General features: G+C 42.4%; 2 protein-coding genes across 5 annotated transcripts in view; one reads left to right on the top strand and one right to left on the bottom strand.

The window, feature by feature from the left end:
• LOC146797804 (F-box only protein 27-like) overlaps nt 1-4,933 on the bottom strand; it is a 377,425-nt gene extending 372,492 nt beyond the window's left edge. For both annotated transcript variants that reach the window (XM_085624989.1, XM_085624988.1), the window contains exons 1-2: nt 4,839-4,933; nt 4,440-4,588 (exon numbers count right to left, since the gene is read on the bottom strand). In XM_085624989.1, the coding sequence (XP_085481115.1) occupies nt 4,440-4,588; nt 4,839-4,852 (163 nt within the window). In that variant the 5' untranslated portion in view covers nt 4,853-4,933. The remainder of the gene's footprint in view (nt 1-4,439; nt 4,589-4,838) is intronic.
• Nucleotides 4,934-5,031: 98 nt separating this feature from the next.
• The window catches only part of MRPS12 (mitochondrial ribosomal protein S12), a 109,096-nt gene continuing 91,771 nt past the window's right edge, over nt 5,032-22,356 (top strand). The window contains exon 1 of one of the 3 annotated variants that reach the window (XM_085624985.1): nt 5,032-5,180. The gene's annotated coding sequence lies outside the window, so the exon portion shown is untranslated. The remainder of the gene's footprint in view (nt 5,181-22,356) is intronic. The other 2 variants (XM_085624987.1, XM_085624986.1) reach the window with 2 other exon arrangements.

Below are 22,356 nucleotides of genomic sequence, written 5' to 3'. Positions count from 1 at the left end.
ACTAGAAATTAAAGGACTAAAATAACCTGTTAGGTGCTTAGTGCCTTAAAGTGAAAACCCCAGTAGTGGAGTAGAAGAGGCTAAGTAAAAAGACACGGTCAATTTAACAAGATGGCTAACATAGAGGATAACAAGAGTAGATGTACCTTCATGAAAAGATGGTGCAAGAGGTGTTGTTGTTGTACAGGATTATTAATGCTTCTTTGGAGTGTACTTGCTCTACTGATCTCTTTCAAAGTAACAATAGACACATTAGGAGGGCATACTGAGAATACGACTAACATAGGGAAGGGTTCCCAAAAGATAGTTCCGACTAAAACAAGTAATGTACTACATAAGGATAGGTCTATAACTTATTTTTCTAGCAATGCGTTTTCAAAATTGTTGTATGAATACATAAAAACAATGGACGTAAGGGATTGCTACATTTGCATGCAATTACCTGCCTCTGTTTCAGGAGTGACTTATCATCACCTTCCAGCTACGTATGGAATTTCATGTAGTGTGTTAATTAGTATATTTTATCAAGTAGGGAAATTAGATTATAATTTGTCAAACGTAGATAATATTCTTGGGCAATTGCCTATGAATAATGAATTGAATCCTGCTAAAGAAGCTAACGTTTTAGGTGAAATTTTCATAGAAACTAAAGAATTAACATTAGAATACATTTTTAAAAACAATCTAACCTGCAGTTTGAAAAAAGAAGAGAAAACATTTCTAGACATGATTGAGGAAAGGAGATTAAAGATGCACAAGAAAGCAGAAGGAAATAAAATGAGTAAAACTGTGTGGGACATAGATCAAGAAAAGTTGCTGAAAAATGAAGCCAGTCCAACAATGGCTATAGATACACCACAGAAAGGCAAACTATGTATTATGAGAAAGAGATCCCAGTATGATTATTATTTCATAGGGACTAGTGAGTGCCATGATACATACTTTATTGCAACCGGATGGGGATTTAGAGGTGGAAACGATCCAGTCTTTCCTGGATTGTACTACATTTGTGGGAACAAGGCTTATTATAGGTTGCAAGACCATTGGTATGGCACATGTTATGTTGGCCTGGTCTTTCCAAAAATCTTTCACATAGATAGAGTAGAAAACACTGGACAAAATAACCTACTAATACGCAGTAGAAGAGAAACTTGGGCAGAAATTGTAGGTGACATTTTTGGAGCCTTCATACCAGCAGTGGGAATATCTTTGAATGCAAATAATATTCGGAAGCTGTCAACAGTAGTGGATCGCTTGTCAACAAGCACCGCTGGAGGATTTCTATTGGTAAACACTGAAATGGTTGCCATGCGTGCTATGGTAATGCAAAATCGACTTGCCCTTGATATCTTATTGGCAAAAGAGGGTGGAGTCTGTGGAATGCTGAAAGTTCAACATTGTTGCACTTACATTCCTGACGAAAGCAAAGATCTAAAAGTATATATCAAAAACATTACTGAATTGCATGATGAAATAGTACCACTGGAAGCTGAAGGTATCTGGACGAAAATTAGTAATAAAATGGCTGCTATTAAGAATTTTATAACTAAAGTAGGTAGTACCATTATTGGTAAAATATTATTTCCATTAACGTGTGTAATTTTTGTATTATTAATTCTTAGACTAGGATGTATGTGTTGTAGATATAGAAGAAATAAAAAGAAAATTAGACGAGAAAATATAAAAAAGAAAGAAAAGAAACAAGAAAGAGACTTACAAGAAATAGAATTGGAAGAATGGAGGGAGAGTATGTATATAGAAGCAAAAAGAGAAGATGAGGAGGAGACAAGGTTATAAAAATTTTGAGCAAGAAAACATTTGAATTTCCGTAAAAGGGGAAAAATTGAAATTTTTTGGGTTTTTGATTTTTCTGGTGATAAAATCACCAAAGGGGGGGGGATTGCTGGAGCAGGTATAATATTTTGATTTTAAATACCCACTCCATTTTCGCATGTTTATATTAAAACGACTGATGAATAATTATAATCATTAATAGTTTGTCGTTTTTGAATTAACCAACCTTATTAACAAGAAGAATACACGTGGGAATGCATTTTGCATGGCTAAAAATAATAAGTGAACTAAGCCTGTATGCATATTAAAATGATAAACGTTGCTTTTGTGATGTTATTGTGATTTGCGCTTAAATAAACTAGCATTAATGGCTTTAAATGTTGCATATGGCTAGATAAATGCACGCACATAAGGTTATTAGCAAGGGAATAACACTGTTTTAATCATTTCCATGTATTAATTACGATTTTTGTGTTTCTTTACTTAAGTTGACTATTTTGGCCTACCAAAATATGGCCGCCGACTGAAGCCTAACTAGAGTGATTTTACCACACCATTTGAACAATGGAGAAAGGCGCCTGCACTGACGTCGACCGTGTCCCCTGTGTGACCTGTCAGACCATGCCCATGAAGACTACTCTGGGCGAGGTGCCAATGCCCCTGAACGTGAAGAAAATGTTACAATTGAGATATAAACTGTTGAGCCCAACCTGTTCTCAACAAATTGATACATTTTGACTAAAGATTATTATTTCCCATTCATTCGCTTTGAGACTTTCTCTGTATGGGAAAAACAACAAATGTTTCCTGATGTACCAAGATGTAATTTTAATAAGCCAATCATATTCATGTGAAACGGAAAATGTTACATTTTATATGTAAATTTTAGTATAAATAAGGGTAGACTAGAGAGGTAAGAATCGCTGTTCGATCGCTTTCGCATTGACAATTCGTATCCTGATGTTATGCTGACGGAGAGGACGGTGACTGTACATGATAAACGATTTACTGAGGACCAGTTCTGACTTAGAAAACGACAAATAGCCAGAATAGGTAAATATGACAAAAGATGATATTGCATTTATTAGGATTTAACTTGCATTTGATTTAGATAAAGAAAATCATTATTTGAATTAATGTGTCGGGTGATTATTTCATTGAAATGTTTATTGAATAATTTTAGAGTGTTAAGATATCATTGAACCTTATAAACAACTAGATGATTCGATCGACCTATTGATGGAGGAATTGTTAGGGTGATTTAGGGAAAGTGGTTCTTCCATCAAGAAAGCAGTTTGGTTCGGAACTGATGTCCCTTTGTAGGCGCGAATAGTTTGATAGAATGAAAGTTGGTGTTATGGGCCCCACCAGCGTATGATGTGTGTGTGTGTGTGTGTGACTGAGAAATCTTTCTGTCCGTGGAAGTAAGGGGAAATTAAGGAACCCGAACTGCACCACCGTCACAGCCCATGATGTCACAATGTGTGGTATCACAGTAATTGACATCACGCGAAGTAACATCAGAAAAGATCCCACACATTTGTTTTTAGTAGGTATATCATGAGTGCAATAAGCACATTACGAGATTTAACAAATTGTGCTTTAAGCTTGTGCTGCAAAAGTGGCACAATCCCAATACAAAATGTGGGGCTCAACAAATAGTACTAAAATTGTTTTTAAAACCCTGCCATAAAGAAATTGGCAACAAGAAGCATGGTACTACATCTGTTATGCGTAATTGGGTGCAAAGTCTGCGTATTCTAAAATTTTATGGGGCTAAGACATCTGTAGAGGTGCCCAGTAAATATCAGTGAATAATAATTGGTGAGAACTTTGGAGGTTAAAGTATTTGTCACAGAAATCTCTGCTTTGTGTAGTCCCAGATCTGAATCAAAGTAGTATAGGTTAATGTGTCTCTGGCAAAGCACATCATGTAATATGCAGATGACAGATTTTAATGTAGCTAGGTTAGTGGGCTAGTCACTGTGAGGACTGGTCTTACAAGTGAGTAGCATTAAGGCAGGTGCCCAGTTAACTCCCTCCCACTATCTGTATATAGAATAGAAATGTTTATTTGTCCTTAAAATAGTTTCTGATGACTATTTCTGCATAATTTGAGACTTCCTACTTTGGGCTGGAACTGGTCTGCGTTGGGCTGGATTTGGGCTTATATTTCAGCGGGCTTGGGATGGGTCTCAAAATCTGGCAACACTGCTCAGGCGAGACCTAAAGATACCTATTCTATCGTTTGTCGGCTCCCTCCCCTGCCGCAACCTGCCCCGCGCTACCTCGCTTACCTATGCCGGCCGCCGTTAGTTGCTCATATACAGTACACACTGGCACACTCAGCGTCGTAGTAACCCACTCTCTAACATCAATGCTTTCAGTTACTCTCTCTCCCAGACAGTGCTTTAAGGGCAGAGGTCCAATACTTTTAAAAGAATACTGGCACATCTGAGTAGCAAGCGCGTACCCTGGGATAGTGAGTACTCATACTTCTATATTTGCATGCCAAATACTAAACACAGAAGTCACTCAAACCTGCTGCGCTAGCAGTGCCGAAAGGCCGCCTTCTGGCGACCCAAGGAATGCCACTTTCAACTGGAAGTATGGTAGATGAATTGGATGGTACACATGCCACTTACCGGATGCATCCGGATTTGACAGCAAATTCCGACCCAGCTCCAGATTGAAACCTCTAAAGATTAGGAAGGGGTAGTGACGTCCGTGCATAGCGCACTGTTCTGGTAGTTCCGCACGGATTGCGACAGGTTCACTGCTGCTGCCACCCATTCTAATTCGACAAAGCAGTACCGTTAGGGTAAATCTAAACCAGTATACTTGGCAAAACGCTTGAACTGACAAGTCGCGTGCTCATTTTGTAACCAGAGGTTATTTATTATACTAAGTCAACGAGTTACATAACAACCGGATACAGTTGAAAGAGTAAAAACTGATTCGGCATGCCACGATAATTCACGTAATGTGACCCCTTAAACTAGTTTAAAATAAAGTTGGAACCGAGTTAAAGAGCGGAACCGAACCTGGAGAGAAGCATTCCACGTTTTATTGAATCTCGTGGGAAATCTATACTATTTTACTTTTAAAACGGTTATCGTAAGTCATGGCGCCACACAACAACGTCACGCTCTCCAGTAGGAGGTCATGCTGAAACTCGGAGCCAATCATAAATGTTGAGGAAGTGGGGGCGTGTCGAAAAGTAGGTTGGATGACACGTTAAAGCAAGCTGATACACGGAAGGTCCTGCGGTAGAATTGTCGCTCCGCCCCTTATGAAGTTGATTGGCCGTTTCGGTGTGTCCATTTTGGAATATGGCGGCGCCCTGTGTGTCTTTTGTAGGAACTGAAGAAATCATTCGGACCTTGGTGAGAGAGAGTGGGGAGGCTGTTGGGGGAAATGGTTGAGTTGTCTATTGAGAATGAACTGTTAGCTTCAGTGCTAGCTCTTTGGTGATAGGATTGTATAGTGCCCCGCGTTCAGTCGGCTTCTTTTCACGAGGCTATGAAACAAACAAGGGCAGTATGTATTGCATTTAGCGGTCCAATGGGAAGTGTCTTAGAAACTGATCTGTGGAGAGGTGCAGGTGCTTGCGTTGTTGTGTTGCAAGTTGATTGGGAATAAAGGATATAGCACAAATTCATGATGCACCACACACGTTTAAAGATGTTCGCTTTCAGTGATGTTAAACTTGTGCAGAAAGGAACCCGAACAAGCAGGGACAGGCTTGAACGTCTTGCAGGCAGCCCATTAAAACTGATTATCTAGACTGAGCTAACATACAGCCCATCACTCTGACACCTTTCGAAACACTAATGCCTTACTGGGGCTTGTTGGACTTTTGATATTTTGGCATAACTTTTTTGTAACAATAAATTAATAGTGAAGATAGAATTTGCGTCTAAATGGTGTGTTCTGCTGCTTCATCAATTATGTACAGTGGTTGCGAAGTATGATTGTCAGTCAACGATAACCATTATCCAACGCCTCGTCAGGGTTAGTAAGCACCAGATCTAAATGCAATTGAAAACCCTTGATAATATGAACACATCCGTGTGATTGGAAACAACAACGAGACCTTTACTGGTGCTTGTTACTATACCTGCCGATCTTTTGACTAAACGCAGATCAAGTTCGGCATTTAAGAGGGTACCCCTATAAAGTGAACAGAAACGTATCACTAGAGGGTGATGTAGGTTTGAAAAGTGGACGACCCCATTAAACTCTTTGGGGTAATTTTGTTTATAAGCGTGGGCCTAGAGGCACAGGCAGAATTGGCCAAAACACGTGGCTTTCCAGTTTCCTGATTACCTCCCAGACCTCTACTGGATTTTGGTGGTTCTTATGGCATGTTCCATGCACTGCTCTCCCCTCTTTAGGTCCCGCTTAGGCAGCGCTTTGCTGTCTCTTTCAAACATGCTGTATTGAGGTATGGAATATACCCATCTTTTCAATTGGCTCCTGTTACTGTCCTTTCTAAATGGTTGCTTTTGATTCATTAATAGGCTTAGTAGTACCTCCTTAGCAATGGTCAAAGTGGGGGGGAGAAAGTAGGGGAGTTGTGGGTGGAGAAGCAGAGGGCAGGAATAACCTGGGAAATCGATCAGTGGGCGGAGTCCGAGGTGTGGCCAGAATGTGCAAAACATCCCAATTTTTAGGTCTCGCAGACCTGCGTTGCAGCGCAGCTTTTCTAATTGAGTAGATTTCAGAAGGGGACTTGAAGCCCCGCCCATCATTCCTATTGGCTGGCGTCATAGTTTATTCTAAACCTGGCTTCCCAATGAAAACAAGGCTTCTTTGTTACCGCCCTGTCTTTTTTTTGGGCTCGCCCATCCGGACTGGATCTTTTACTTGTGGCCTGACATGGTCTCCTTCATAAGTCGGTAGGCACTACATTTTTATCATTCAGTTAAACAAGCGGCTGCCTCGGTATCATGTCTGTGTTCCTAAACAGCTCTCATATATTTAAAAAAAAAAATCCTTTGCAGTTTTCGTTGCACGCAGGAATTTTTACACGCACTGCGCGGCTGACAGGAGGAGCAAAGGGCGCTAGGTGTTGAGGGAGGCGCTCACTGTTGGCCATCTGGATTTAAAACTTGCAGAAACGACCTGGACTCCAACAATAGAGAAAACTGTAGACCGATCCTCGATTTTCTCCCTCCATGTGTGAGACTTTTGAAACGCCAGTGGGGTGGGTCAGAGTCAATCGCATGTTGGGATTTGAATTCTGGCCATTGTCCGCGTTTTTTCTTTCAATGCCAGGCCGTTATCATGTCTGTGTTACTAAACGACTCTCATATATATTTTTAAATCATTTGGAGTTTTCTTTGCACGCAGGAATTTTTACACGCACTGCGTGGCTGAAAGGAGGACAAAGCACACTGCTCTAGAGCCACAGAGCCAGGTCAGCAGAGCTGCTCTAGAGCCAGGTCAGCAGAGCTGCTCTAGAGCCAGGTCAGCAGAGCTGCTCTAGAGCCAGGTCAGCAGAGCTGCTCTAGAGCCAGGTCAGCAGAGCTGCTCTAGAGCCAGGTCAGCAGAGCTGCTCTAGAGCCAGGTCAGCAGAGCTGCTCTAGAGCCAGGTCAGCAGAGCTGCTCTAGAGCCAGGTCAGCAGAGCTGCTCTAGAGCCAGGTCAGCAGAGCTGCTCTAGAGCCAGGTCAGCAGAGCTGCTCTAGAGCTAGGTCAGCAGAGCTGCTCTAGAATCAGGCCAGCAGAGCCGCTCTGGAGCCTGAGAATCAAGTCAGCAGAGCCGCTCTGGAGCCTGAGAACCAGGTCAGCAGAGCTGCTCTGGAGCCTGAGAACCAGGTCAGCAGAGCCGCTCTGGAGCCTGAGAACCAGGTCAGAGAACCAGGTCAACAGGGCAGCAGAGCTGCCAGAGAACCAGGTCAGCAGAGCCGCTCAAGAGCTGGGTCAGCAGAGCCGCTCAAGAGCTGGGTCAGCAGAGCCGCCCAAGAGCTGGGTCAGCAGAGCCGCCCAAGAGCTGGGTCAGCAGAGCCGCCCAAGAGCTGGGTCAGCAGAGCCGCTCAAGAGCTGGGTCAGCAGAGCCGCTCAAGAGCTGGGTCAGCAGAGCCGCTCTAGAGCTGGGTCAGCAGAGCCGCTCTAGAGCTGGGTCAGCAGAGCCGCTCTAGAGCTGGGTCAGCAGAGCCGCTCTAGAGCCGGGTCAGCAGAGCCGCTCTAGAGCCGGGTCAGCAGAGCCGCTCTAGAGCCGGGTCAGCAGAGCCGCTCTAGAGCCGGGTCAGCAGAGCCGCTCTAGAGCCGGGTCAGCAGAGCCGCTCTAGAGCCGGGTCAGCAGAGCCGCTCTAGAGCCGGGTCAGCAGAGCCGCTCTAGAGCCAGGTCAGCAGAGCCGCTCTAGAGCCAGGTCAGCAGAGCCGCTCTAGAGCCAGGTCAGCAGAGCCGCTCTAGAGCCAGGTCAGCAGAGCCGCTCTAGAGCCAGGTCAGCAGAGCCGCTCTAGAGCCAGGTCAGCAGAGCCGCTCTAGAGCCAGGTCAGCAGAGCCGCTCTAGAGCCAGGTCAGCAGAGCCTCACTAGAGCCAGGTCAGCCGAGCTGCTCTAGAGCCAGAGAACCAGGTCAGCAGAGCTGCTGTAGAGCCATAGAACAAGGACCGCAGAGCTGTTGTAGACCCAGGTCAGAACAGGTGCTGCAGAGACTGGAGAGGTACAAGCGTAATCGGACACAGAAGAGGTACAATGATGCAGCGTAATATGGCACATTCTTTCGCTATATTTTGCTATTTTGTCATTTTACAACACAGTAGTACTGTCTGGGAAAACGTTTCTCCTCATTAGCAGCACTCTAACACACGAATACAGCTGTCAGGACCGAAATGGTGACAGTTAAGCTTTGCAAACCGTCTGTCCCCCCGGGAGACCACGGCTGATGCTTTTTAAAGCCTCTTTTGATCCATCTGAGCTAGAATCAATGCTTGAACTGATACAGAAGATCTGAATCATGCGTAAGTGTGGAAAATATGTAAATACTTCGAGAACGCAGCGGCCACACTACTGCGTTATTCCAGTGGTCCTGCCTATGAGCAAAGACTTGTAGTGTAATGGCCTTGATTTACTGACTGTGTTGTCAATCCATGGAACTGTCCCCCAGACGAATATTTGGACAAAAAATAACCTCGAAGTACTGATACTGTGGTACTGATAAAGTAAGGGTAAAAGTGGAGGCCATGCAAGTTCACTGAAGTCAGGAAGGAATGGGCAGTTCTGGACAGCATTGTCATTCTCCAGTTAGGAATTCCCATGCAGGGCAGCGCCAAGTAGCTGGGATGAAACGAGCATTTGCAATGCAATAGGTCTCTCATTTACGCAAGCTAAAGCTATTGACATTGTAAAAGACCATGTCTTTTATTTGTTTTAAAAACCAAAACATAAATAAAAGGCATAGTTGTTTACAATGCCAATAGCTCAAACTTGCGTAAATGCAAGACCTATTGCATTGCAAATGCTTGTTAGTATTGGTTTGGCATTTCACTGACCAGTTACAGCTTATTATGTTATTTCATTCAACCAATGGATACACATGATTATTTCAGGATTAATATGAGTTATTGACATTTAAATACATTCACAAAGTGGGATATGTTTCCAATCCCAGAATGTCCTAAAAGTGGAATCACAAGGCAGTTGTCTCCGAGCCATGCAGTGTCTGTCATTAGCACACCTCCTCCCTTTCTCCACAAGAGCAGTTCAAACATGAATGGCAAAATATCCTAGTTTGCAAATGTTTACTATATAATTATGGCTCTGCTATATTTGCCACATAATAAATCATCCGTTGCATAATCTTACAGTTTTACCTAATAAATTGTTTGTAGCTCAAACGGATAAAAAGTTACAAAAAATGTGACTTGTGTTGCTGCAAAGTGGACAGCCCTTAGCAAAGATTGAATGATCACCTTTCTCAGTGCCGCATTTGTATGTTACACTGGTACTAATGAGGCAACGTCTTTGCAGAGACTGTTAGCATGTTTAGAAATGTCAAACTAATAAAGTATCCAAAAATATATTGCTTTACGCTGCAGCCTTTTTTTTTTTTTTTTGCTGCATAATTTAGTGGCCCCACAGCAGGAAGCACATGTTAAGTGCTTGTGCATGAAGCAGACAGACTGTGAAATTTGCGAACTTTAGTTTGGGGTGTGTGCAAATCCTGCATTACCGATCCCTGGTGAATTGCAGCTACTACTGCTGAAACGAGGCCAATGGAGGAACCAATGGATGAGGCGGACTCGCCTCAAGGGCAGGGCCGGCTTTAGCATTGGTGGCGCCGTGTGCAACAGTGTTTTTTGGTGCCCCCCACCCCAATGACGACCTCTGCCATAGACTCCTTCACTACCACCCTTTATTAATGCCCATCAAATCTCCATAACCACACTCTCTCAGATGCATTTAATTTGACTTACAGCGCCACTCTTACTAGTGTACAGCATCAGAGCACTTTACCTCACACACATTACACAGAGACAATCAGTCATGCATGTGTAAATTACTGTATAGGAAATGTTACATAAGACAAAGGACTATAAGGTGTAGGAGTCACATGACCGCCATACTAGTAGGCAATATAGTTTATTAGTGATTGGTCTGGAGAAACACAAACTCAGAATTTAAAACATAATACCATGCTTGCCACCGCTAACTTCCACGTGCTGGTGCTAAGACACCAGGGCTTCTAAGGTCTTGTGGGGCCTTCTAAGGCCTAGCATGGGAATGTGCTCCCTCAGGATAGTGGTCTGGGGGGACTGGTCATGAAGGCTGAACCTGGTTCCCCAATTCCAAATTCGACAGCTCTGACCATAGTGTCACATCCTGTTGCCCCCCCCCCCCCCCCCACCCGTGAACTCCATACTGCCCCACTTAGAGAAACTTTTGCTGCTTTCAGCTACCACCCAATTGTGCCCCACTATAAACACTTGGATGCGACTCAATTCAAATGACGCACAAGAGTAATATGTTACCTGGGGGGGAAAAGTAACATGCTGGAAAAAGCAAACATTCACAGGGAATGCAAGATTAAGCATTTGAAATGTAATCAGGAACAACATGGTTACCTTAGCGCTTTCGCACTCACTATTCAGAAATCGGTGAGTGCTTTTGCCTGAAAAGTTAACACAGGGCCCAGAAAGGACCAGTTTCAATGTCCATTGCTTATATCGTCACAAAACATAAGCAGTATGGCTTAAAGAGACCACATCCATAAACACAGAACTGTGGTATACATTTTGTTTTCCAATCCACTCATTAACCAGGTATTACAGTACCTCTAGGAATGGTTCACTTCCCCACCCAGGTAAAACAATGCTGTTCAAAGAAAGACAAGAAAGCAAAAGTAGCGCTTCTGTGACAAACTCTGTAAAGTAGTGCCAATGTGTTTGGGTGTAAATAAAATCAATCTGGCCACTTTGCAACCCCTCTGCCTTGCTTTATTTAGTTATGTACCTATTTTTCATATTTTGAACCTTTTATTTTTCTCCGTTCCGAGGCTGCACTATGGAATAGAAAAATATCAGAAAGAGACGACATTTGCAGAAGTGTTTTTCTTTTTTGGATCCATTTCACTGGGGAACAAAGGAAAGAGAGAGTGAGAACTGTTTCTTCAAGTCACTGTTTTCAGTAAGTGAGGGGAAGCTAGACAGAAAGAGGGAATAAGAGGAAGAAAGAGATGGAGGCAGCTGCCAGTGGCAGAGCAGAAGTGGACACTCTCCTTGTCTTCTCTGGGCAGGAAGGAAGATGCAGGGTCCTTTTCTTCTCTGCCTGCCGTGCCCGAACGCCAAGCCTTATCTGTAGGCCTTGGCTATTTCTGCCGTCCTGGGACGCATGTTAATAAAAAAAAGTAGGGGAACGGAATCTATTGAATTAAAGAAGTAGGGACACACCGTGCCCTGACAACCCGCCCACTGCTCCTTAGTACCGCCTTGTCTGCATTTGTAACCTCCCATGAGGACTGGCGTTATTACTTGTATTGTTCCTCAGCATGTTTCATTTATGGTCTGTCAGCATTATTTTCTTAAATGAGTTTCTCCTAACTGCTGTTGCAGGCACACTTTACGCTTCCCAGCAAACACACACAGCATTTGATTCCTGCTCCTCTTCAGAGGCATTTGGAGGGCGCCTATTCTGTTCTGTGCACTTCCCTACCACCCCACCTGTTTTTAGGTCGAGCGTAAAGTCAGCGCGCATGTACTGCTCTGAGAGTTGTTGTAATGGAGTATGGACTAGAAGCCCCGCCCACTCTCTGCGCAAATTAATCATTGGCTTGTGTCATTGTCCAATAGACAGGCAGTAGCTCTGCCCCCCTATCAATCAAAGTTTGTGGATATTCAGCATGGGGTCCCTCAGGGATCTGCGATTAGCCCTACATTATTCAACGCTTACATGTGCCCTCTGATCGCCATCATTAAATCCCATAATATCGGGCTTGTGAACTATGCTGACGATACACAGCTTATCCTGTCACTGGAGGGAGATCAGTCGATCACATCAGGTAAATTCCATGCCTGTATGCAGGACACGGTACAATGGCTGAAAAATAACTGCCTGCAATTTAATGCTGACAAAACGAAGATCCTATGCTGTGCCACTGGGAAAGTGCAATTTCCACTCCCAATTGATTTCTGGCCTATTCCCACGGATACACCACTGGTACCCTCTGAGACGGTTCCAAACCTGTGAATCTGTTTCAATGACAAGATGAGCCTAGAAACTCAAGTCAATAAGATCGTTGGGAGTAGTTTCTCCCTTATTTTAGTACTCCGGAAGATTTTTCTGATGCTACCAACACAGGCACGAGCATTGGTGGTAAGGAGTGTCATTATGAGCAGGCTTGATTACTGTAATGTCCTGCTGCTGTAGTCCCCCAAGTATTTGATTGGGAGACTCCAGAGAATTCAGACTGTGGCGGCCAAGCTTGCTCTAATGAGACCACGATGGGCATCTGCATCTCAGGCTCTTGCGGAGCTCCACTGGCTCCCTATATTACAGAGGATACAATTTAAATCGCTCTGTATTGTGTTTAAGGCTCTGCACGGTATGGAGCCCAAACCGTTGCAGAACAAATTTGGATGGTATGCTCCCATCCGTTGTCTCCGCTCGTCCTCGGCCAATTTGGTGAAAGTACCAAGGACTAGAAGAGCAAAACTGGGGGGACGAGCTTTTAGCATTGCAGCAGCACGGCTTTGGAATAGCCTTCCCATGAACCTGAGACAGATGGAAGACCTGCTGCAGTTCAGAAAGAAAATAAAGACCTGGCTCTACCCCAGAGCATAATATCTGTCTTTATTCTGCTCCTAATGCACCATGGTTTTCTATCCGGTATTTATGCTGGCAGGACACACGTCTCTCAGCGCCAGGATACCTGTTGGGTCACAGTGTGCTTTACAAGTAGTGATAACATTAACATTGTCTTTCTTAAATGCTGATTTCTGATTTGTAAATAGGCTTGTTAGTCCCTCCGTAGTACCACCTTATCTTCATCTGTAACCTCCCATGGCGACTGGCCCTTTTACTTCGATTGTTACACAGAAAATGTTAAGTCTGTAAGCACTATTTTCTGTATTGAGTTTCTCTTCCTGCAGGCACAGCGTCTTTCCAATGCCAAAGGTCTCGCATTTAAATGTGAGACCTATTGCACTATATTTTTTTTTAATCTTTATTTACCGTTAACTGTAAACATTAAGCTAAAGCGCTGGTGCTGCGATTGCTTTATAAGTAAAGAAATATTTTAAAAAATTCAATTTCTTGACTTTTGAACCAATTTTGGCACTGCGCTTTAGCTTAAGATATTTACAGTTAAAGCGCAAGTGCGGCGCTTGTAACCAAAGTAGATAAAGAGAAGAGAAACAAGCATTTACAATGCAACGGTCTCGGCATTGTTAAAGTTAGAGCTATTGGCATTGCTCATGACATTATTTTTGTTTGTTTTTGTTTTCTCCTAACTCCTAATTCAGATACTCTCTGGCCCCAAAGCTGGAGCGCTGAAGTACCCCCCAACGTTTCGTAGAGCTTGAGCAGTGTGTGCGTGATGCATACATGTGCGTACCGTTGGGGTGCGTGTCTGTGCATATGCAGGTTTGTGTATACACGAAAAATCTGCAGAGAGGATTATCGCGCGTTTTACCAAAAAAGGAGGGGGCATATTATCAAGCATTCTGATGTAGTCATCGGATTCATGGCTGCTCAATCCGACGCATAAAAGCTGAGTGATTTCACAAATGCCCGCCACTGCCTGCCAGTTGTACATTTTGAACTCAGACTGCATATTGGCATCAGATGTTTACTACCAAATCCAAACCATATTTCTTCGGACAATTACACATTCGGGTCTTGGGCAGTTCCAAAATGGGCTCTTTCTGCACATTTTTAGTTCAAGAGAGTGTCCATACTAATTTGAGAGTGATTAAGCTATTGACATTGTAAATAACAATGGCGTTTCTTTAACCCCTTCGGTGCTCATGACGGAACGGTTCCGTCATGAGCCACGGTTGAGCTGTGCTCATGACGGAACCGTTCCGTCATGACCACGCCCGCGCAAGATTCCGTCAGCACAGCGGCGGAATTTGCGCAGCATGGAAGGGGTTAAACGTTTAAAAAACAAAAACATAAACAAAAATAATTTCATGAGCAATGCCAATAGCTTTAACTTTAACAATGCCGAGACCGTTGCATTGTAAATGCTTGTTACATATACTTCGAATACCTTCTTTATCTTTCCAAAAGACAGCGTTTCCAAATAACAGCTGCGAAATCCAAATGAGAGACAAATGTGTCTCTCTCAAAAGTAGCATCCTCCGCAACCATATCACAAATAAATTATGCACACCGAACGGCGTGCAGGCCCCCCATGATCCTTCTTAACTACCCATGTCCTCCCGAAGCATCATGGAACTTGTAGTCCTTTCAAACTTATCTCGTACAGACCAGAATACACAGTTACTTCCATGTTAACCTTTACCTGGAAGTAGTTTATATTGGTAACATTTGAAGGCGTTAAAATCTTTGAATCCTGACAACATGGATGTCACCAGGGCAGATGGGGGCATCGGGCGAGGTCGGGAGCAATGAGAGAGAGCTTGGCAACCCTGCTGGTTCCAACAGCTGCACTGGGAGCCGGGAGGAGCAGCGAACTGGGGAGTCTGACGGGTGCTGTGCTCCGGACCTGCCCTATCGCCAAAAAACGAGCTCCAGACAAAACGTACATAGTGACACCTGGAAAAACTGTTCCACATGGTGAGTAGTTGAAGACGAAGAGCAGCGCAAAGGTGGGCCCTGGTGCCTGTGGAGCTGGGCAGCCTGACATCCACACTGTGGCCTTGGTGCACAACCTGGAGCCCCTGCTGAGGACCACGGGGTGATAGACCGCCTGAGTACCATGTGGGGCTTGGAGGGCCCCTCAACTGACAAGGCCGGTGGGACCCGTGCATGCATTCTTTGCAAACTCCCCAGCCGGCCGGTTTTAAATCCACACTGAAATATCAGGTTACATCGCGAACCTAACAGGCGAGGAGGTGACATGCAATGAGAAGTTGTTTTTCCTCGCCCCTGCAATGGAATCAACCGGTGCATCCGATAGCGGTGCAAGTGATGACATGGGCTCGCGCCTCCTCCTGCCCCCACCACGTTCCATTCGCCCTGTGCACTTACCGGGTTTCCGATGAAAGGAAGGCAAGTTTTATTAATCCATAGGTAAACAGCTGGACGTTTTCCTTGGCTATGCTCGCGACTTTTAGCCTGTGTTCTAATATGTGCAGCTCCATTTTGTTTTTTTCTTTTTTCTCATTTGGAGAACATCTGCGTGGGATATTATATTTTTTACGGAGGGTCGTGTCTGCGGATCAAGACAGGGGGCTGCCAGCGGACAGCTGCAGAGAGGTCAGGAGAGGCATAAATAGGGGACAGGGGTGAGAGCTGAGTTCAGAGGCAGAGCAGGCTCCAGAGTGCAGAAAGCAGCTGCCGTTTCAGTGTAACAAACAACTTGCCACTCAGCGGGCGCCTCACTCAGCATGCGCCTAGCGTGGGCACCATGGGAAATGTAGTCCCTACGGCACATGCACGTTAAAGGGCCAGTCCTTGTTTTTTTGCACCTTTGGTTTGTCAGAATGGCTTATATATTTCTTCCAAATCGGAAAACGACATTCGGGAAAATGTTAATCGCGAACACGAGAGCCGAGAGCAGGGGGAGAGGACGAGCACACCACTGCCTTTCTCCGAGGTGAAGCAGAAATGCCTCGGAGAAAGGCAGCGGCGTTTTCGGATTCGGGGGCGTGTTTTTCTCGAAAAACACGACCAGAGAAAACTTCGCCAAAAACACGCCCCGAATCCGAAAAGGACGCGGCTTGTTTTGCGAGACAAACCTCTTCTCCAATGGCTGGCCAGCATTCAAGAGGCCAGCCAATGGAGAAGAGGAGAGAAGAGGGGCGGGTTCAAGCCCCTCTTATCCAAATCATTAAATCTCAGACCGAGACTGCGCAAGCGCAGCCTTCGAGCCGAGACCTAAAAATGACGTGCGACCGCCATTTAAAAAAAATTATTTACTTTGGTTCCAATAGTGGCACGCATGCTTTGCCAGTAAACATCTGAAGGTAAAGCGCGGTGCGTTAACTGCATCAAAAGTAAAGAAATAGATAAAGTGTTTTTCTATTTCCTTACTTTTGATGCAATCAGGGCAACCGCGCTTTAGCTTCAGATGTTTACAGCCAAAGCACACATGCCACGATTGCATTAAAATGCTTGTCATGAAGTGTAATGAAAGGGTGCTGTGGTTAACAAACCCCTGAATGTACCTGATGAAGTACCAGGTAATTCGTATGAGTGAGTGAAAATATGGTATGTCTACCAGCGCTGGCGCAAGGGTAAAGACTTCAGTGTTTGCTTGACCTATTTGCATTTAATTTCCAGAAATTATGTCTCTAGGATTTTATCAAGGATTTGCAGAATGTACGCTTCGCTTTGTAAAGAGTAAGATTCACCATGACAAGCGTACCACAGACCAAAAATTCTTGTTCCTGCTGAGACGTCTCAAACACCAAGATGTCAATCTAGTTTAAATAGTTTGGTCGGAACGTGACTGATTATCTTTCTGATTTCCCTGACAAAAGACAAAAATTCAGGCACCCATATCTGTACTACACTCTACAATACATGGCGAAATGTGTAATGTTCAGAAAGGATGCCTTTCGCCTGCGTGGTTACAACCTTTGTTCAGATCATGCATAGAAAATAACTGACTCCCACAGAGTTGACAAATCATGTACGGTATGTAGAGAGCTAAATCGCTGTGCATTTGATTGCCTGGTTTGGCTGTTTTGTCTGCGCAGGATCTAATCTGCGACCAGAAAATATTGTGGCACAGAAACCATCTGGGATAGCCATGTGACGATGCCAGGCACTAGTTAAAGAATATTCAGCTGCAATTGCTTATTTGCTGCTCCATTGCTTGTGAAACTGTGGCCACCCATAATTCGAAGAGGATTATCTATGTTCGCTCTGGTCTGCATTGCAGTCAGTGAGACCAAGTGTTGTACAACTGGCAGAAAGTGGAGCTAGACTCTCAGCAGACATTGAGCATGAGTGCCAGCTTCAGCAACATAGTGCCTTCCTTTGTGTTCTGTGCGTGACATCAATATGAAAAGGGTCTATGGAGGGAAATTCTTTGTCAACTCACCTGACAATTTTTTCGTTGTGATTATGCGGAGTTTAATGTTTCTAAGCAGTTTGGAAAATTCCTCATTAATCATTATGTTGATGGTACCCTAGTGCACACCAGGACTGGACCATATATATATATATATATATATATATATATATATACTACTCTCCCAGGTGCTCCGGTATGCCCACCACCTCCAGAACAGAGGGCGCGTCGACAAACGGACCGCCAAAGCTCGGTCCGAAAATATTGCAAAGGGTTCCTTTGGAAAAAAGGAAGGTCGACGCCTTGTCTGTTGCGCAAAATAAATTTAATGACAGCACAGCCGTTAGACGCGTTTCGCCTGTGAAACAGGCTTGTTCACTAACGGTTCACATCAAATTATCAGCCATTTTTAAACAAACAGTGATTGCGTGACACGTGACAACTACAAACTCGTAGATAGTGAGAACAGACTCGTAGTTTCTACGAAGTTCTCTCGTAAATTAATTCACATGGTAGCATTTAAATCAGTTAATCTATTTTCTTAGTAATTTTAATAATCTCATGACTCGTAGCCTTCTATACATTAAATAAGACCTTTGATCTGCCCATTTAAAATTACATCACAATTTTAAATAAAATTAGATGAAATAGCGGGGTTCGAGCCATGCACAATTATATTGATATCATTTTTAGGTACAGCCTCAATATGCTAAACCATTGCCACAATACGCTTAAAAATGATTGCTCATAAACCATGGTTACGAGAAGAGTCTCGCCCAAGTGGGCCAACTCTGCTTTTAGTCTAAGAACATACGCAGATACATAGATACCAACTTTGATTACCATCAGTCTGTATAAAGTGCTTGTGTGCAAATTATAAAACAAATTATTCAGATTTAAAATTCATCAGAATGAATCAAAGTTTTTAAAATCAGGCTAGGGAGCAGAGGCGGTAAAAGAATTATAGGTGTGTATGAAAGTCTTCTTCCATATTGAGACCTTCAGGAATCTTTGTATTGAGACGAATGATGTACCTTGACTCTAACTGTCTCAATTTTTTAACTCGGTCACCTCCCCTTACGCTCACGGGCACTGCGTCAATTACAAAATACTCAAAACCCACTGTGTTTCTATTGTGGTATAGATCGAAGTGCCTTGCCACAGGATAGGTTTTATCTCCATTTTTGATGGCCCTAAGGTGTTGTAGGATACGCATGTGGACGGGCAGGATTGTGCTGCCAGGTACATCATTCGTCTCAGTACACCTTAACTTATGGTGAAGACATACTCCATAATATCTTACAAGTTCAAGGCAGTTAAATATCTTCCAAAACATAAAATGTAAAACACAACTTTAAAAGAAGAAACAAATTTCTATTATTTATATCAAAATACACCACATACATCCCCTCTCAAATTCATAACTCATCTTTAAAAGTAGTTAGTTGAGAAAGAAATGTGCCACTCACACAGCAGATTATCAGAGCCAGAATCTCTGAGCTGTACTCCTCTCACCAGAACCACTAAATGGCAAACTTTCCCTCTCTTTTTTCACACATATACATGTTAACTTCAAATCACATTGCTTCCCACATTTTTTTAAATGGAAGCACACATTTCTATTGGTTGCAAATTTCAACCCTTTCCAAATGATTCCTACCCCCAACATGACTTCTGCCTGCTAGCATAGCAACAGATCATGGAACACTGGTGTGAGCAGAGAGGTCAGAAGTTCAGCACACAATGTTTCTAATCCAAAGAGCAAGAGTGCTTGACTTTTCAAACCTAACAGCATATCCAAAGTAATGTTCTGTGGGAACACGTTTTTCTGAACCAATACAAAACATGCTTTTAAAAATGTAAACATACAGCCTAGTTTTTAGTGTTGAATAGTCTGAAACAGCCAATGAGTTCTTTTTATTAAAAAAAAAGTATGTAAGCCTCCATTTTACAACTATCTTTCTTTTCATTTTGCCATTCTACTGAAAGACACCTTCTGAGTGCATCCAGATCTCCTTGAAAGATGTTCACAGTGTGGATTGTAGGTCATAGCTATGTCTACCGGAGTGAAATGTATGCAGAAAAAAGAGGTATTGTGAAAGACCTTGCTTTGCCATGGCGTCGGTACCAATATTCATTTGTCCCACGCTGACAAGCCATCAGATTGATCAGTTGTGTTTCCAAATGATCATCTCGGTGCTGCACTTTCTCCATAAAATCCTTAGCAGACACATTTTGTAAATGTACTCCACTTTTTAAAATGTGATTTACTGCATAAGACAGTGCAGACAAGTCGCTTTCAAATAAAAGATGGAACAAATAAGGAATACTTTGTCGAAATCTGGGATCTTCAGCATATAGTCTTGTTGTTCGATACTCTGAAGCTGGAATCTGTTCTGGACGTTCATCGTATCGTCCTCCTTTTCCTTTAGGAAACAGCTGGGGAAAACATCGAGCTTCCAAGCTCTCCTCCCATACACTCACGGGATTTCCTTTTGCTTTCTTCATCTGAAAGAGATCAATATTGTCTCCCATAACTTCTTTCGAATGGAGAGGATGTATGCTAAAATGTTCATAAATTTCTTCTTCCTTTGACTTGTCCACTTTTTCAATTTGTCCAGTTGGTGTTTCTGTGTCTCCTTGTAAATCTTCTTCTTCTTCTTCTTCTTCTTCTATATAAATTGATTCATACCATTTGTTATTTTTTTTCAAATACAAATTTGCTCTTTGTACTTTCCGCACATCTACCAGCTCCTGCCAAATCTTCTTATTCTTTGTAGGTACACCATTAACCAGAATAATTAATGGTTCAGTTTCCAAAGTATCCGCATCAATAGTTTCCATATTTTTTTTCAAATCCAAGGGCAAATACACCACTCTACCTTTTAAACCTCTCAGTAAATCTGAAGGAGGTAATTTACCAGTTTTGGGCTCCATACGTACTATGGTCTGGAACGGATGAACACATTGAATGAGTATAGACTCATATGTATTTAATTCAGAAAGTTCAGCAGGAATAGCATCCAATTCTAAATTATTATGTACAGCTCTGGTCGGCATTCTATTTTCCTCTAACTTATTATAACAGTATTTACAAATACGCTGATCTTCACCCAATTCAAAACAATTTTCTAGAAATATATATGTGGCAAAATCCTTCCACTTATAATTATCTTCATTTTCACTCTTTCTGTAGAGATCAACATTCCTAGTTTGTTTTCTATAATGAGTTCTGCGGCAACAAATACAAGTAAAATTTGGTCTTTCATTAGAGACTATTGCAAATTTTGTTATGTGATCATTAAATGTGTTACTTACAGAGGGTTCTACATTCTCTTCCACTTCTTCCTCATTTACTGTGTCCTTCTCTGCACTGTTTTGTTCAGGACCAAAGTAACAAAACTGAATTTCATCAACAACCTTCTCTACATCTGATACCGTTCCTCGGAACAGAGCCCTATTCAATTCATTTAACTTTATTGCTGGACTTTTGGCAAAATACAACCGTCTCACAAACTTTCTCATTTCAGTATGATGAACAGCCAGCATCCTAAAATGATGGAAAACACTATTGCACACTTTTCTAGATAGACAAGCAAGAGAATGACCCTGCAAACCAGTATTCTCTCTCACTCTGCATGGATCCAGACTTTGAAGCACCTTAATCTTTTGTTTTACACTTTTTTTACTATATTCTCTTAGAAACTCTCGAAATCTGTCAATAGATTCCTGACGCACAGTGCAAATACTACTACAATTCCAAGTGTACACTGGGGCTTTAGGACGTCTCCCCATTGCCTCATCTGCCATCACTTGTACCTCATCTCTTGGAACCATTATCTCCTTCTCCATTATGCAACCATTTTTTACTTCGTATGAACGACCTCTGGTGTCAACTGCATGCAGCAAACTATTACTTTGAAAATAGCTCTCTTCATTAAAAAAAGGTTCACTACTTGAACTATGCATCCACTTTCCTAAAAACACTTTACAAAAGTTTGTTCTGTTCACTACTCTTTTGCTTTTGCTTTGTGATTTCAGTACATTAACCATTTTATCTAATGTACGCATCCTATTCAAAATTAATATGAATAGTTTCCTTTTTAATTCTAATGCTTTTGCTGCAATGGCTTCAATTTCTTTTTTTCTCTTGTAATATTTAGCCTTTTGCTTATATTTCTTTATATCCTTTATCAAATTGGACATAACTCTTCTCTGAAACATTTTTCTACGTATCTCTTTAAATGCTGTTTTTCTGTTTATGTTAAACTTTTCAATTGCAGAAGGTATATTTGCATTAACTAAATTCTCAATTTTTTGCTGTTCTCTATGTTTTGTTACATTTTTCCGAGAACAGACATTTTGTACATTTTTCTTTGTTTTAAATATTTTGTTTAGGAATTGTTTTTTTTCCTTACCAGAAGATTTTTTCTTTTTCCCAACATCAGCATCTTCTACTAACTTTGGTCCTCCAGTTGTCTTCAAATATAGTTTTTTTTTTAGCGTTTTTTGAACTCGAGATTTTGTAGGCATCTTAAATTTTGTTCACTGTTCTTCAGCAATACCTGAAAAAAACTAAAAAAAAAATCTGTTATTGTATTTAAATATATTACTACATTTCTTTTCACAATAGTCACAAAACGAAATTTCTTTGCCAATTTGAATGCACACAAACTGCTCTTTTTTTTGGGCAAGTGAAAATCTCTTTTACAAACTGTCACATTATGAAACCACTTTTCAGATTTTTTAAAAAGCCCATGTCCACAGTGCTACACTCCACCAAGGGCAACCAGCCTTAGTGATGCTGAATGTATTTGCATTACAGACTTAAACCTGAAAACCCCACTGGCTTCTAAATACTGTGCATGACTATACACGGCAAGGACATGGGTGTGTGCTAAGCCTCTGCTTC

The sequence above is a fragment of the Triturus cristatus genome, chromosome 9 (assembly GCF_964204655.1).
Source record: "Triturus cristatus chromosome 9, aTriCri1.1, whole genome shotgun sequence".
NCBI classification, from domain to species: domain Eukaryota; kingdom Metazoa; phylum Chordata; class Amphibia; order Caudata; family Salamandridae; genus Triturus; species Triturus cristatus.
This window is presented reverse-complemented; position numbering and strand designations above follow the sequence as displayed.